This window comes from Phragmites australis, chromosome 4, assembly GCF_958298935.1.
Source record: "Phragmites australis chromosome 4, lpPhrAust1.1, whole genome shotgun sequence".
Classification (NCBI taxonomy): domain Eukaryota; kingdom Viridiplantae; phylum Streptophyta; class Magnoliopsida; order Poales; family Poaceae; genus Phragmites; species Phragmites australis.
The window spans coordinates 2199142-2212248 of record NC_084924.1 but is presented as its reverse complement, the minus strand read 5'-3'; the positions used below and the strand labels follow the sequence as shown (position 1 = coordinate 2212248).

Genomic DNA, 13107 nt, shown 5'->3' with positions numbered 1-13107 from the left:
ACAAGTTGATCCTTTAGGATGGCCCTGAGGAATGGACGACCATCCAAACCCTCATGCATGGATTTCCAGGTTACCCGTGCACGCACTGTAACATCTTTCATAAGTATGTTTCGTCTCAACCTGATGGAACTGCAGTGATTTATCTCTCCTACTAAAATTATAAGAATCAGAAACATTTGTCGAAATGTAAAAGGCATGCCCTTAAAAGGGAGATTAAAATGAAACAAATCATTCTAGTATGGTTACGATGAAAAAAGCATTGATCAAATAGAAAAGTGTGAAGTTTATTTTGTACACGCTCATAGATCACAAGAGTACAGTGAGTTGGATGGAATTGATTTGTCTGAATTTTGACATACCTTCCAACATACGACAGAGGCAACGCGTATACCCTTCTCATTAGATCGCGATGTCAAGTGAGCCACACAAAACGAAAGCGACTGTGTTTTCTCAGCACAGACGCATCGTCGAGCCAAGGAGGCCATACGACCATTCTGTGCCAATGCAAACTAACGCACAGACTTTCTGGATGAATTTTGACGATGCGTACTGTACTTGCGGCCTTCAACAAGTGAGCTACACCTAGATAAGAAAAATAACATAAGATCGAAAACAATGATTCAGAAGGGATGCAAACGTTCTCAATGGAAAGGAATGCAGGAAATCCTCATCAATTTTGATATACCTACATGAATGCAGGAGGACGCTCGCCGGCGATGGCACGCGGTGTTGACAGCGACAATCCGACCGGACGCGGATCCTAAACTATAAAAGAGCCAGTTTTAAACTACCGGCGTTGGCATTCGTACATGAATGCTGGATGCGGCCTCCAATCCGATCGAACGCGTCACGGGAGATGGCGAGGAAGGTGATGCCGTGGGGAGCGATGGTGTCGGCGGTGGGCAGTGCGTGGAGGCAGTTGATGGAGCCCCTCGCGCCAGCCAAGGGCAGTCGATGGAGGGGACCCACCACGCCGCAGGGACGGGCGAGCCCTTGGATTGCAACGGGGAGGAGAAGCCAGCACCCCGCGCGGGAGGACAGGGCAGGCCGGCGCTGGACAGGACGTCGCCAACGAGCAGGGCAGGCCAACGCGGTGGGTGCCTTCGTGGTGCGGTGGAGATGGTGACCGAGATTGTTATGGAAATTAACAAGACAATAGTGGCAATTAACAGGGTATTGATGGCGCAATTGTTATGCAAGGAAAGTAAAGATCGTGCAAGGTGGGTGAGTTTGCTAATGAGTTTGCCAACTTCGGATCCTAACCGTTAGATGCAAGGGCAGACTCATGAATCAAATCTGAATTGTTGGATGTCAATTGATGAGGATTGATCCGATGGCTCTGATTGTTCCATGGAGATTTCTTGTGGACGGGTAGCCTAATTCAAAACTGGCTCTTTTATAGTTTAGATTATAGTTTAGATTTAGACTAATACAACAGTGAACAGCATCTGTCGAGGCCCGACTCGATTCGATTTTTCACCTAGGGAAGCTTAGCAGTCCCAGGTCGGTCGCATTGTGTCTTGGTGTGTGGTGTCTATGTAGCCCAAAATTTCAGCGCTCCAAGTGCAGCACAGGCCGAACCAAATGGCCAAACCACCGACATCCATAGCATGGCCTTTCACTCCCCCTGCCGCAGCAGCCATGGCGCCGATGGACCACCGTGATCGCGCACGCGGCGGCGTTCTAGCTACACACGTACGTTATGCTCGGATCACTGAGCGCTCATCCGGCAAATCTTGGAGGCGGTGTACGTGTCAGCTCCGGCTTCCACGTCGCGTCGTGAGGTCGATGACTCCCACGGCGACGAATTGTGGCGTTCGGATTCCTCTGGCTCGTAGGGAAGGGCCCTTTCCTGGGATCACTTTGGGCACGTACGTTTTTGCCGCGGGTCACAAGGAATTCTGAGTTCTGTGATGCGCAGAGCAATCCCACGGTTCCTGCCGACTCGTCTGGTGACATCTGCTTCCGACAAAGAAAGCTGTGGCGAGAAGGGAGGAGTCCCTGACTTCACGTACAACCACATCGAGAAATAGCGGTTCTAAATATGGCAGATTCCTGGTTTTGCTCTCAGGCATGCTTCAACCCCTTTATGTACGTTCACGTCCATGTCATGAACATAAGAAGGCACTGCCATCTGGAGTTAGCACGCATATATCCCTCTTCCAAGCCGTACGCCATTTTGTCGAAGAAAGCTCCGCCTGTTCACCAAGGTCCAGGTACCTTGCAACTCTATTGTGCACCGCATTGATCCATGTCTCCATGCTATGCCATGGCATTGTGAATGCCGAACTCGTTCTCCAAGTGCAGTTAGGTGTTGCCGGGAGGAGGCATGGGGGGTGGGAAGGACAAACATGATTCCTCGGACGCGGACAAGGGACTCCATGGAGGGTACCCGGGTGGATACGGCCAATACCCTGCTGGTTACCCTGCTCCACCGGGTGCATACCCCCCGGGACAAGGGTATCCTGCGTACCCTCCTCCTGACGGGTATCCACCGGCACCAGTGCATGGTGCATATCCTCCAGGCCCAGGAGCGTATCCTCCTTGGGGGTATCCTCAGCACCCTAGCTACCCATCGGCTGATTACCCTGGTAACGGTCCACCGATGGCTCCTCCTCCTCATGATAGGTCCCATGTATCCTTACTATAATGTCTTATTCTTTTAACCTGTCTTCTTAGGGTTTGCTATTGTTGTAAGTATGGATTAAATTTTCACCGAAAAATTTGATAAAATTTTACGAATTTTGGAGGGGAACGAAATATCTAATTCTAGAATTTTCTTTCACTTACATATGAGATCATAGAGTAGAGAACGAAAAATGACCAAAATTTAGGTGAAACTTCACGAATGCTGGTCTTTTTACTGGTGAATGAAAAAAAATTGTAAAACAAAATTGAAATCCTTGGTTATAAGCATTGTGATTCGTATAGGAATGACTTTGGTTTTATCACGGAAAATACTTCCATAAAAACATGTTTTTAATAATTTGTGGTAGAATACAACTGAAATATGTGATGGTGAAAAGTAAAAGAGATCAGAACGGAGTAATCTAAATCGCCAACAGGGCCAGGTACATCCAAGGAAGTAGCCTACTAATTCAAATCCCTTTTATTCAGGTCATGGTGCTATGTACGGAGGAGGCCACGGTGCAGGGGGCTCTGCAGGCTACGGCGCGATGATCGCCGGAGGCGCCGCGGCGGCAGCCGCAGCGTGTGGGGTATCCCACGGCCACGGAGGCGCCCACGGGATGTATGGCCACCACGGCAAGTTCAAGCATGGCAAGTTCAAGCACGGCAAGTTCGGCAAGCACAAGAAGATGTTCGGTAAGCACAAGAAGATGTTCGGGCGCAAGTGGAAGTGAAACGATGAAACTAAACAGCAGCTATCGTAACGCCTTACGATTTTTGGACAGGCAAAAGTTCGTTTATGCTAAATTGAATACGGGAAGTAACTCCCTAATCTTTATACAGTGGTTAGTTTAGTGGAAGTACTGCTGCCTGTAAGCATTTTCCTCTCTTGATGTTGGATCTAGTTTGTTAATTGATTCATGTGTTTACCCATAGGACAGTATGTTGCCTTCCTCCTAGCTGCACATTTTCCTCCGATCAGGCACAAGTGAATTCCGAACACTGAAAGTTCTGAATCGTCCGCATGTACCAATTTTGCTTCTTTCAAACCAGAGCACGAGTTTGAAATTATTTTGGGAGTATCGAATAGCCCTGAAATGCAATCATAAGAAATATAATGGATTCTCCTTTTTTAAAAGATGAAATATAAAGGATGTATTATACATCTGTGATCTGTGTATGATCACAAAGCTAACTAGCCACATGCAAGCATGAGGAAGTAGTAGCAACAAAAATAGCAACAATAAACTGACAGATAGATTGTTCAACCAGAGATGAATGCATGCAATGTATATGCAAATCTACATGGAGCTCTCCAAGCAAATACACCCGCTTTTATCATCACGGTCTCCACTCGCACGACTCATAAGCATCACGGCAGGGAGTCCAGGTTCCGCGGCCACGCAGCATACGCTGAAACTCATCTCTTCTGCTTCCTACAGAGTTCTTCGCGTCGAAACTTACAGCCACCTTCCGAAGATTCATGGCACCTGCGAGCACGAACTGGAAGAAGCGGAGCTCGCAGTCAGTTCCCGTCAACCCCCTGAACTCTGCTTCTTGGAGGTGAGCTAAGGAGACGTCATTGGACAGCTTGCTGTTTCTCCGCACCAGGTCCATCATGTCATGGTCAGACCCTTGCTGCATTCACTGGTGGCGTTGCTGGCGTGTAGAGGTGCAGGTGGGGCGGGCTGCAGCTGGCCCGTCCCACGTCCGCACAGCCCATCAGAACAACAAAGCGGGAGTTTTTTTTTATATATTTTTTTATTAAAAATTTAAATAAATAGATTCTCCGCAGAAAAAATTGCAAAACTAGACGCCTGCAGTCCTCTCAGGGAGCTGCAGCACTCTGACAGGGCGGTTAGGTGAGAGGGCGGCCCGTCCGAGCCGCCACCCTTACCGCCCCCTAAGGGGACGGGTAGGGCCTCCCCGCCCGCTGCACTCGGCTGCCCCCTACCGGCCTCTCTTATAAAAGAGGCCAAAAATAGCCCAAAATATCATTTTATTTCGAAAAAAGAAAAAGTTGAGAAGAGGGAGGAGAAGAGAGGAGAGGAGAGGGGAGGAAGAGAGGTCGGCGAAGCTCTGCTGCATTTGAGCCGCGGATTTGAAGATTAATTTCGGGTAAGTCTTTTTTTTCTTTTTGTTGTTGTTAATTAGTGCAGTAGTAGTATATGACATATGTTTTAGATATGTATGACCTAGGGTTTAGAAAATTGTCAAATTTACTTAGAAAATTGTACGATAGCAGTGCAATGTAGAATATTATTTTTAGTATATTATTTTTACTATATTGGGGTTGTAATGTCCGACGTAGGAGGTAGCAGTATATGATAATTTACGCACCTAGGAGGTAGCATTTAGAAATTATTTTATCCAATAATTAGAAATATAGTTTATTGTCTTAACATTGGTTATGCTTGCGGGTGTTTTCAGGGATGGCAAATAAATTAATTTTTCAGATATATTATGGTGAGGGTGAAATTAGGTATGGTCCTAACGGTGTAGATCTGTCTGAATTTCATCATGTCATGAAGGGTCTTAGTAAAACTAATGAGAGGACCATTGTGGGTGTGTGCAAATGGCTCATACGATTTTTCCAACTGGATCTGCAGCAACATGAGCTGAAGTTGAAAGCTGTCCTCAGCCGTGCTAGTCATGGATACTTTGGTGAGCTTGTTCCTATCGAAGTCATATCAACTTGAAGGCAGTATATAGATATATGTTGTGAACGTGGCCTGCCGCTGGTTTTGTTAGTTGAGGCGTACCTGAAAGATCAAACTGAGGTGAACTCTGCGAAAGCAGTAGCAGGACCAAGTGAAGCAGTGGAAGATGAATCAGATGCGGCTAATATCGGGTGCAGGGAGGATGTTGGTGATATTCCAGAGCTGCAACCGATGGGTGTAGCTGATGAAGGGGAGCACATCCCTAGCATCATTGAAGATATGGATTTGGAGGATGAAGAGTTGGAGGAAGGTCTTACCGATGGGGATTCGTCTGACGAGGAGGGTAATGCTCCAGTTCCTGCAGAGTGGAGGGATCATGAATTTTTGAAGCTGGTGGTTAGCGAGGCTGACCGGACACCGTTGCAGTACCATGAGAACGAGGTGTCACAGGGTGCTATGTGCCCTACAAAAGAGGCAGTTATTGATGCAGTGAAATTCTGGTCGTTGTTTCTTCGAAGGTAATTCAAGGTTGTTAAATCCAGTAAAAGGGAGTACGATGTGAAGTATTTGGTGTCGCAATGTCCTTAGCGGGTGCACGCATTCAGAGGGAAATGGGTAGATTACTGACAATGCTCAATAGTTAAGGAACATAATTGTCACATTAAGGAAATAGAGTTCACCCACCGGAACCTGTCTTCTGCTTTCATTGCAAATGTTATGTACGGGGAGATTTTGGACAACCTAAGGTATGAGCCACGATCAATAATCCGTGCTATTGAGCAAAGGTTCCAGTACACAATAAACTATGCGAAGGCATGGAGGGCGAAACAAAAGGCTAAAAATTCATATCACAATCTACCTCGTCAATTAGCCATAATTTGTGGAAGAAATCTAGACAGCTACTATGATATCAAGCATTACCCCTCTACTGATGTGAAGTACAGCGGAAAAAGAGTGTTGCAGCGTGTTTTCTTTGCATTTGCTGCAACTATCAATGCATTTCGATATTACCGACCCATCATATGCCTAGATGTAACATTCCTGACTGGGAAGTACAAAGGGCAGATATTATCTGCAATTGGGGTTGACGGTAACAACTAAGTCCTGCCACTAGGGTTTGCTTTCGTGGAGAGTGAGAACGGGAATAGCTGGTATTGGTTCCTAGAGCGGGTTAAACATGCAATTGTTCTTGACCGACCAGATGTGTGTCTCATTCATGATAGACATGCAGGATTGTTGCAGGCTTTGCTGGATATGCAACATGGTAGCGTTCGATGGGGTGTAGCAGCACAGTGGCCCGACCTCAAAAGCAGGTGGTGCATGCGCCATATGGGTGCGAACTTCTACAGACAGTTTAAAAACAAAGAGTTAATGAAGCTTTTCAAGAAATTGTGCAGTCAAAACCAGAAACGAAAGTTCAATGCACTATGAGCAAGACTTGATGAACTGACTCTAAAACAAACTGTGGAGGCTGCACCTAACGGTGATGAACCAATAGCTCTACCCCGTGGTGTGGGTAACCAACTGGTTTTGCAAGCCCTACCTCGTGCGCGCGTTGCGCGGTTTACTGCTACTGATTTGCAGTGCCACCGCCGACGCCAAGCTACAACGGCTGGGCCAGCTACCATCGAAACACACCGCGATGCATCAAGTTGAACTATTTTGAACTATGCAAGTGCTTTTCAGGTCAAGGAATATGATCGTTGCTGAAAGGAGTGCTCGAGACAGTGATCTAGACGCATGCCTATCTTTTTTTAAGAAAAGGGAATAGTTTTTATTCAAGCCTCTGCACAACAGGGTACATATGGCTAGACAACACCATAAGTGTGTCTGGAAGAAACACAAAACAATCAGCGTTTGAGAACCCGACAAAGTAGGTATGAAAGGGAATGAAAAAAGGACCAAGCCATGTCTAAAAAATTACAGACAAATTCTATTACTGAACTGCCACCCATGGTTGGCACAAACCCCCATAACAGTAGTTTTCAGATGTTGGCACATGTCCCGAATGATAGGACAATCCTCCTCCCTCTGCAACAATGACCAGAATCGAAACCATGTGTGTATTTGAATGACCTATATAGCAGATTAAACTCATGCCTTGTCAAACATCACTTCATTACGACTCAATCATATGGCCCAACAAAGAGCGCTTGTCCCAACCAATAAAAGATACATAAGTTTATGATTAATCCCCTCAAAATAATTTCCAAACATATGAGAAATACTTGAAGGAGGATTAATACCACTAGAAATATGTACCACATGCCAAATAAACTTAGCAAAATGACAATCAAAGAATAAATGTTGTATTGTTTCATCCATACTACAAAAACAATATTTGGCACTACCATTACATTGTCTCTTTGCTAGATTATCCTTAGTTAAAGTTACTCCATTGTATAGAAACCATATAAAAATCTTAATTTTTAGAGGAATCTTAAGTTTCCATAAGTAGCAATTAGTTAGAATTATCATGCCATTAATCAATGCTCTATACATCAAATGGATAGAAAATTTACCATGCTAATGTAAGACCATTGAAAGGTATCTTGGCCATCAGTTAATTGAATGGAAGCTAATCTTAGGAACAAGTCATTCCACGCAACTAACTTAACACCAACTAAAGCTCTATGGAAGGAAATTTGAAGAGGTGCCAAACCTAAAACCTCATCTACAGTAGCATACTTTCTATAGATGATATTATATAAAGAAGGATATTATTGACTCAACTTAGTTTGTCCCAACCAAATGTCTTACCAAAATCTTATTTGAGAATCATTATGCAAAGTGAAAAAGGCAAGTCTCAAAAATTCAGGTTTAACCTTCAAAAGTTCTGCCCAAAACTGAGAGTCACTTGTTTTATATTCCACTTGTACAATTGTTTTATTTCTCAAATATTTATTTCGAAGTAGTTGTTGCCAAACTCTATCCTCATTAATTAGTCTGTATAGCCACTTGCTAAGTAAGCACTTATTCTACAATTCTAGATTCAGCATACCTATGCCACCCTGATCTTTAGTAGTGCAAAGAATGCTCCACGTAGTAAGTATACTTTTTCTTAGGTCCATCACATTGCCAAAAAAACGAGAGCGATAGTAATCTAATTTTCTAAGAATTCCTTTGGACACTTCGAAAAAAGAGACAATGAATATGGCTAAACTAGTAAGGATAGAATTAATAAGTCTACCCACAAATGATAGAAGTTTGCCCTTCCAACAACTTAGTTTCTTTTGAAATCTCTCTTCAACTGCATGACAATTCTTATTTAATAACTTCTTGTGATGTATTATAATACCTAGGTAACTAAAAGGCTAAGTACCCCTTCCACAACCAAAAAACTGTGAACATGAGTTTGCCAAATCCTTAGTTTTACCATAACAAAATAATTCACTTTTATAGAAATTTATTTTCAACCCAGATAGTTGCTCAAACGCACAAAGCAAGAGCTTCATATTCTTGGCTTGTTCTAAATTATGATGCATACAATGAATTGTATTATCAACATATTGTAAGATTGACAAAACCATCATCAATTAAATGGGGGACAACTCCTTTAAATTGCCTATCATCTTTGGCCCGTTGGATAAGGATGGCCAGTATATCTGCAACAATATTAAATAAAATAGAGGATAGAGGGTCTCCCTGTCTAAGATCTTTCTTAGTTTTAAAAAAATGGTTGATGTCATCATTTACTTTAAAACCTACACTACCTCATGTTACTACCCGATCTATCCAATCACACCACAACGGAGAAAAACATTTCATCCTAAGGGTCTGCTGCAAAAAGGACCAATTCACCTTATCATACGCCTTCTCAAAATCCCACTTTAAAATTTCCCCATCTACCTTTTTCCTATGCATCTCATGAATCGCTTCATATAAAACTATGACCCCTCTCCATAATATAACGTTCTGGCATAAAAGCAGATTGAGTCAGTATGATCATATTTTGAGCTACTATAAATATTCTGTTAGTAAGAACTTTAGTGAAGACCTTAAAACTGACATTTAACAAATAAATAGGCCTATATTATTGAATTTAAATAGCTTCAGTTTTTTAGGTATTAATAATCTCAAAATTTAGACTGTAAAGAGGCAATATCTTATTATAGAAGTCATTAAACAAACTCATTAAAAAATGAATCTCCTTATGTGGCCCAAAAAAGCTTTTATAATATTTAGTTATACATCTTTTAAGGTTGTCATTTCCCTCTATCATGCCATCATCTTGTTCTAATTTAAAAAATGTGTGTCTTACGATGTCTCCTATTAGCAACCAAATGAAAAAATGTAGTATTATCATCACCCTAGAGCAGATTGTTTGTTTTGGAACGTTAAAGCCATTTAATCTCTTCTTCCCTTAGCAACTTAGTTAGCCGATCTTTAAGATGTTGCTTTAAATATAATTCATGAGGTTGTAAAAAACTGAAACTCCGCTTTTTTATCTAAGTCATCTACCAAGGATAATAACTCTTTCTTCTCTTTTCTAAAAGCACCTAAATAATCCTTTGCCTAACCTCTCAGATATTGCCTTAGCCTCCTAATCTTAGCCTGCCATTTTTCTAAAGACGAATCTCCACTAGTTTCATTTCTCCATACACTAGCCACCATGTCGTAAAAACCCTCAATTGTAAGCTAGCTTAATTCAAATTTGAACAATGATTAGTTTGTACTAGGAAAGCTCTCATTCGTGCTAGTAACGAAGGTGTATGATCTAAAATATCTCTAGATAAAGCATGCATTGTAGATAAAGGAAAATGTTGTTCCCACTCAGTACTCATCAAAATACGATCAAGCTTTTTGAAGGTAGGAATAACATTAGAATTTGCCTAAGTAAAATGACAACATGTTAAATCTAACTCTTTCAAATTCAAACCGTTAATAATGGCATTGAATAAAAATGGATATTAATTATTAAACTTGTCATTATTCTTTTCTAGCTGTGATATTATTTTCCTTTGTCGTTATTCTTTTCTCATCAAAATACGCACGCCTGTCTAGATGCGGAATCTTTTTTTTTTCTCTCTCTATAACATTACTTGCATAACGGAAACATTTGTCCAGTTCATTAACATCCATGCGAGAAACATATGGATAGGAAGGAGAAGACAGAGAATACAAAGAACCATCAAGTCTAATCGTACCAGCAAAGGCCGGATTGAGTTGAATTGTCCCATCGTCCTTGTGTTTCCATCAGTTGTGAAACTCTGTGGATCAAGTCTTCAACACCACGCACAAGTTCATCTTGCTTGTTTCGATTGTGGTGCTTGTTTCGGTGTCTTAGGGCTGCGGGCCTTGCAGCGGGAGATGGTGGTTCGTTCAGATCATTTGTCGAGGTTTTTGTCTCCTTAGAGTTGTGCTCCACGGCGGTTCCTGAAGGATGGCCGTGCTTAGGGGAAGTTGAAGCTGCTGCGTCGTGGGCGCGCGACGAGCTTGCCAACGATGACGCGAGACGGGTTTATTCTTTGAGGATCATGCGCGTGAGGAGAAGCGATATCGAGACGAAGACTGAGGCCCGCCGTAGTGAAGTCGGAGTTGTTTTGTCGCTTAGCGACGGGCTTGGCAACGATGACACGCGACGGACTCCGTGATGTGGTTTGCGGTCTTGTGGTCTATGGTGTTTCCCACCCGACCGTTTTAGACGCCGTTGTTTAACTTCTTTTTCTTTTCCTTAATCCATCCGATGAGCTTTTCCTCGTTTGTGATGCTGTATTTTTTTCTTTTGGTCATTGTACCTAGCATTTTTTTTCCTTCTAATGAATGAAAACGCAGCTCTCCTGCTTTTTCGTTAAAAAAAAAGTTCATCCTTGCGCAAGCCCTTGAGTAGATCTGCCCAGTATCGTATACAAGCAAGCAAGGAAGATAATATCACTAGGAGCAGATATCAATTGTTTTCTCAAAGATGCATTATTCCTAGACCTTCATATGGTCTAACAAATGGCAGCAAGGCCAATAGTACAGGCAAAATTTCCATGAGTTTAGAATTTCGCAATCCAAATGTAATAATACTGTGATGAATTAGGAATACAATCAGTCCCAATGCACAAAGCACTATAACCCCAAATTACTTTTGCAATTGGGCACAGGAAAAACAGATGGGTGACATTTTCTTCCTGTGTACAGAAGTTACAGGAACTGTCCCCATTCTCTCCTTTTCTTTTCATATTATCTCTAGTTAACATATCTTTTTGTTCCGACAGCCACATGAAGATCTTGATATTGAGAGGTAATTTGGCTTTCCAGACATGACTGAAAGCATTACCAAGAAATATTTTCTGCGGAATCTGCGACGCCGATGCGCCAACTGTTGCAAGAAATATTGATTGAAAGGGGAGGGAAAGAAGTTGGAAGAAGCATCCGATTCCGCTCGTACGTGCAGGCGATCGAGTGGGAGAGATGGCCGGGCACGGGCAGACCTGCTTTCTTGCCGGAACTTTTGGCTCGTTTCTGTCAGCACCGTTTTCCGGACAGCGGTGCGTGTTTTCGCGTCGTTTTTAGCTTGGACATACGTGAAAACTGAAGAACCTGACAGTTTGAGCCGGAATCATGAGTGATTAGGTACAGGTTTGGTAGAGAGTGGTCGCCCTGTTACCATGAAATGATTGCCGCATGCATTCATTCAAATGAAAACAACACCGGAGAGAACTCGTACGTCACCATTTATTTATGCGAATTGCATTCGCTGCCGTCCTATTTTCCATCTGAACTAGCACACGTTTCTGCGCAGCTAGCTTTGTTACGTATGTATTTTCTATACTGTATTTAAATTGTATTACTTTCGAATATTTATATAAATTCTTCCTAATTCAGGGATGGATCATTCTTTTCTTATTTTTAATCCCAATTTTGCTCCCAATCCGCATGGAAAACAAACTACTAATTTTTCATTATTTTTATTCAGAATTTTATCTATTGATTAATTGTATTTGAAGACTCTTTATTTAGGTATTTTGCTTCCCAAATTGTCCAAAAATCAAACTACTATTTTTATAATTTTTAATTTCAAATTTAGCTATTTATTAATTGTATTTGATATGCATTTGTTGTTTAAGTAGACCGTAATTAATGGTATAGATTATTTTCTTTTTTATTAATATGATAATTTCAATCTATTGAGAGCGAATGTGATGGCTCAATTTAACTATGTTTTACTAAGATAATATATTCTTGTGTCAACAAAACCTTTGAAAAGTGATCATCTGGTCCCAGCTGTGAACTCTTCACACTAAGAAATGCGTGGTGCGATGCAAGGACATGGGTAGAGATAGTGGCCTTCCTGCCTTTGTTCTGGCATCAAGACGTTGGGTTCGTGCATGATATTCATGGAGACTATCTTGACACATGAACATTATCTGAATTATTCTTTTCTTTTGAGAGGATTCCCTGGATTATTTTCAGGACTTTATTGTTCTACAAACGTAGCACCTTGCGCTACTTTATTTTTTCAGGGAAAAAGAGATAGAATCCTTCCATACTTTTATATCCGGAACCTGTTCATGAAAGAACTAGGAGGGTATATCAAAAAGACCAGAATAATCTATATCCCCTAGAATTTGAAGTCGTCAGGCAATAAAAAAGCTAACGCTAATGATATTTGATGCAACAATTAATCAGAAATTCAGAATCACCTTGGCAGATCACTGCTAATTTCATGCAAATTACTCCATAATCGCACAAAATCCATTAGGCTATTATTGCATCAATAATTCATTATTGCTTGTTACATCAATCTTGACTACTATATTAATTTCTTGATAGGGCTTTCTGTGGTGGAATACAGACGGCTGAACCATATAGCAACGTGGCTGAAAATCTG

At 42.0% G+C, this 13107-nt stretch overlaps 1 protein-coding gene across 1 annotated transcript; it reads left to right on the top strand.

The window, feature by feature from the left end:
• Positions 1 to 2329: 2329 nt before the first annotated feature.
• Positions 2330 to 3362, top strand: LOC133914066 (glycine-rich protein A3-like). Its single transcript, XM_062357224.1, has 2 exons — positions 2330 to 2597; positions 3118 to 3362. The coding sequence occupies exons 1-2, from the start codon at positions 2330 to 2332 to the stop codon at positions 3360 to 3362; spliced, it is 513 nt and encodes a 170-aa protein (XP_062213208.1).
• Positions 3363 to 13107: the final 9745 nt, after the last annotated feature.

Bases quoted from the DNA above. Each gene is read 5' to 3' on its own strand.
- LOC133914066 (XM_062357224.1), top strand. From the start codon at position 2,330: ATGGGGGGTGGGAAGGACAAACATGATTCCTCGGACGCGGACAAGGGA. The intron at 2,598-3,117 runs GTCCACCGATGG...CCTTTTATTCAG, and splicing joins GGCTGATTACCCTGGTAACG to GTCATGGTGCTATGTACGGA.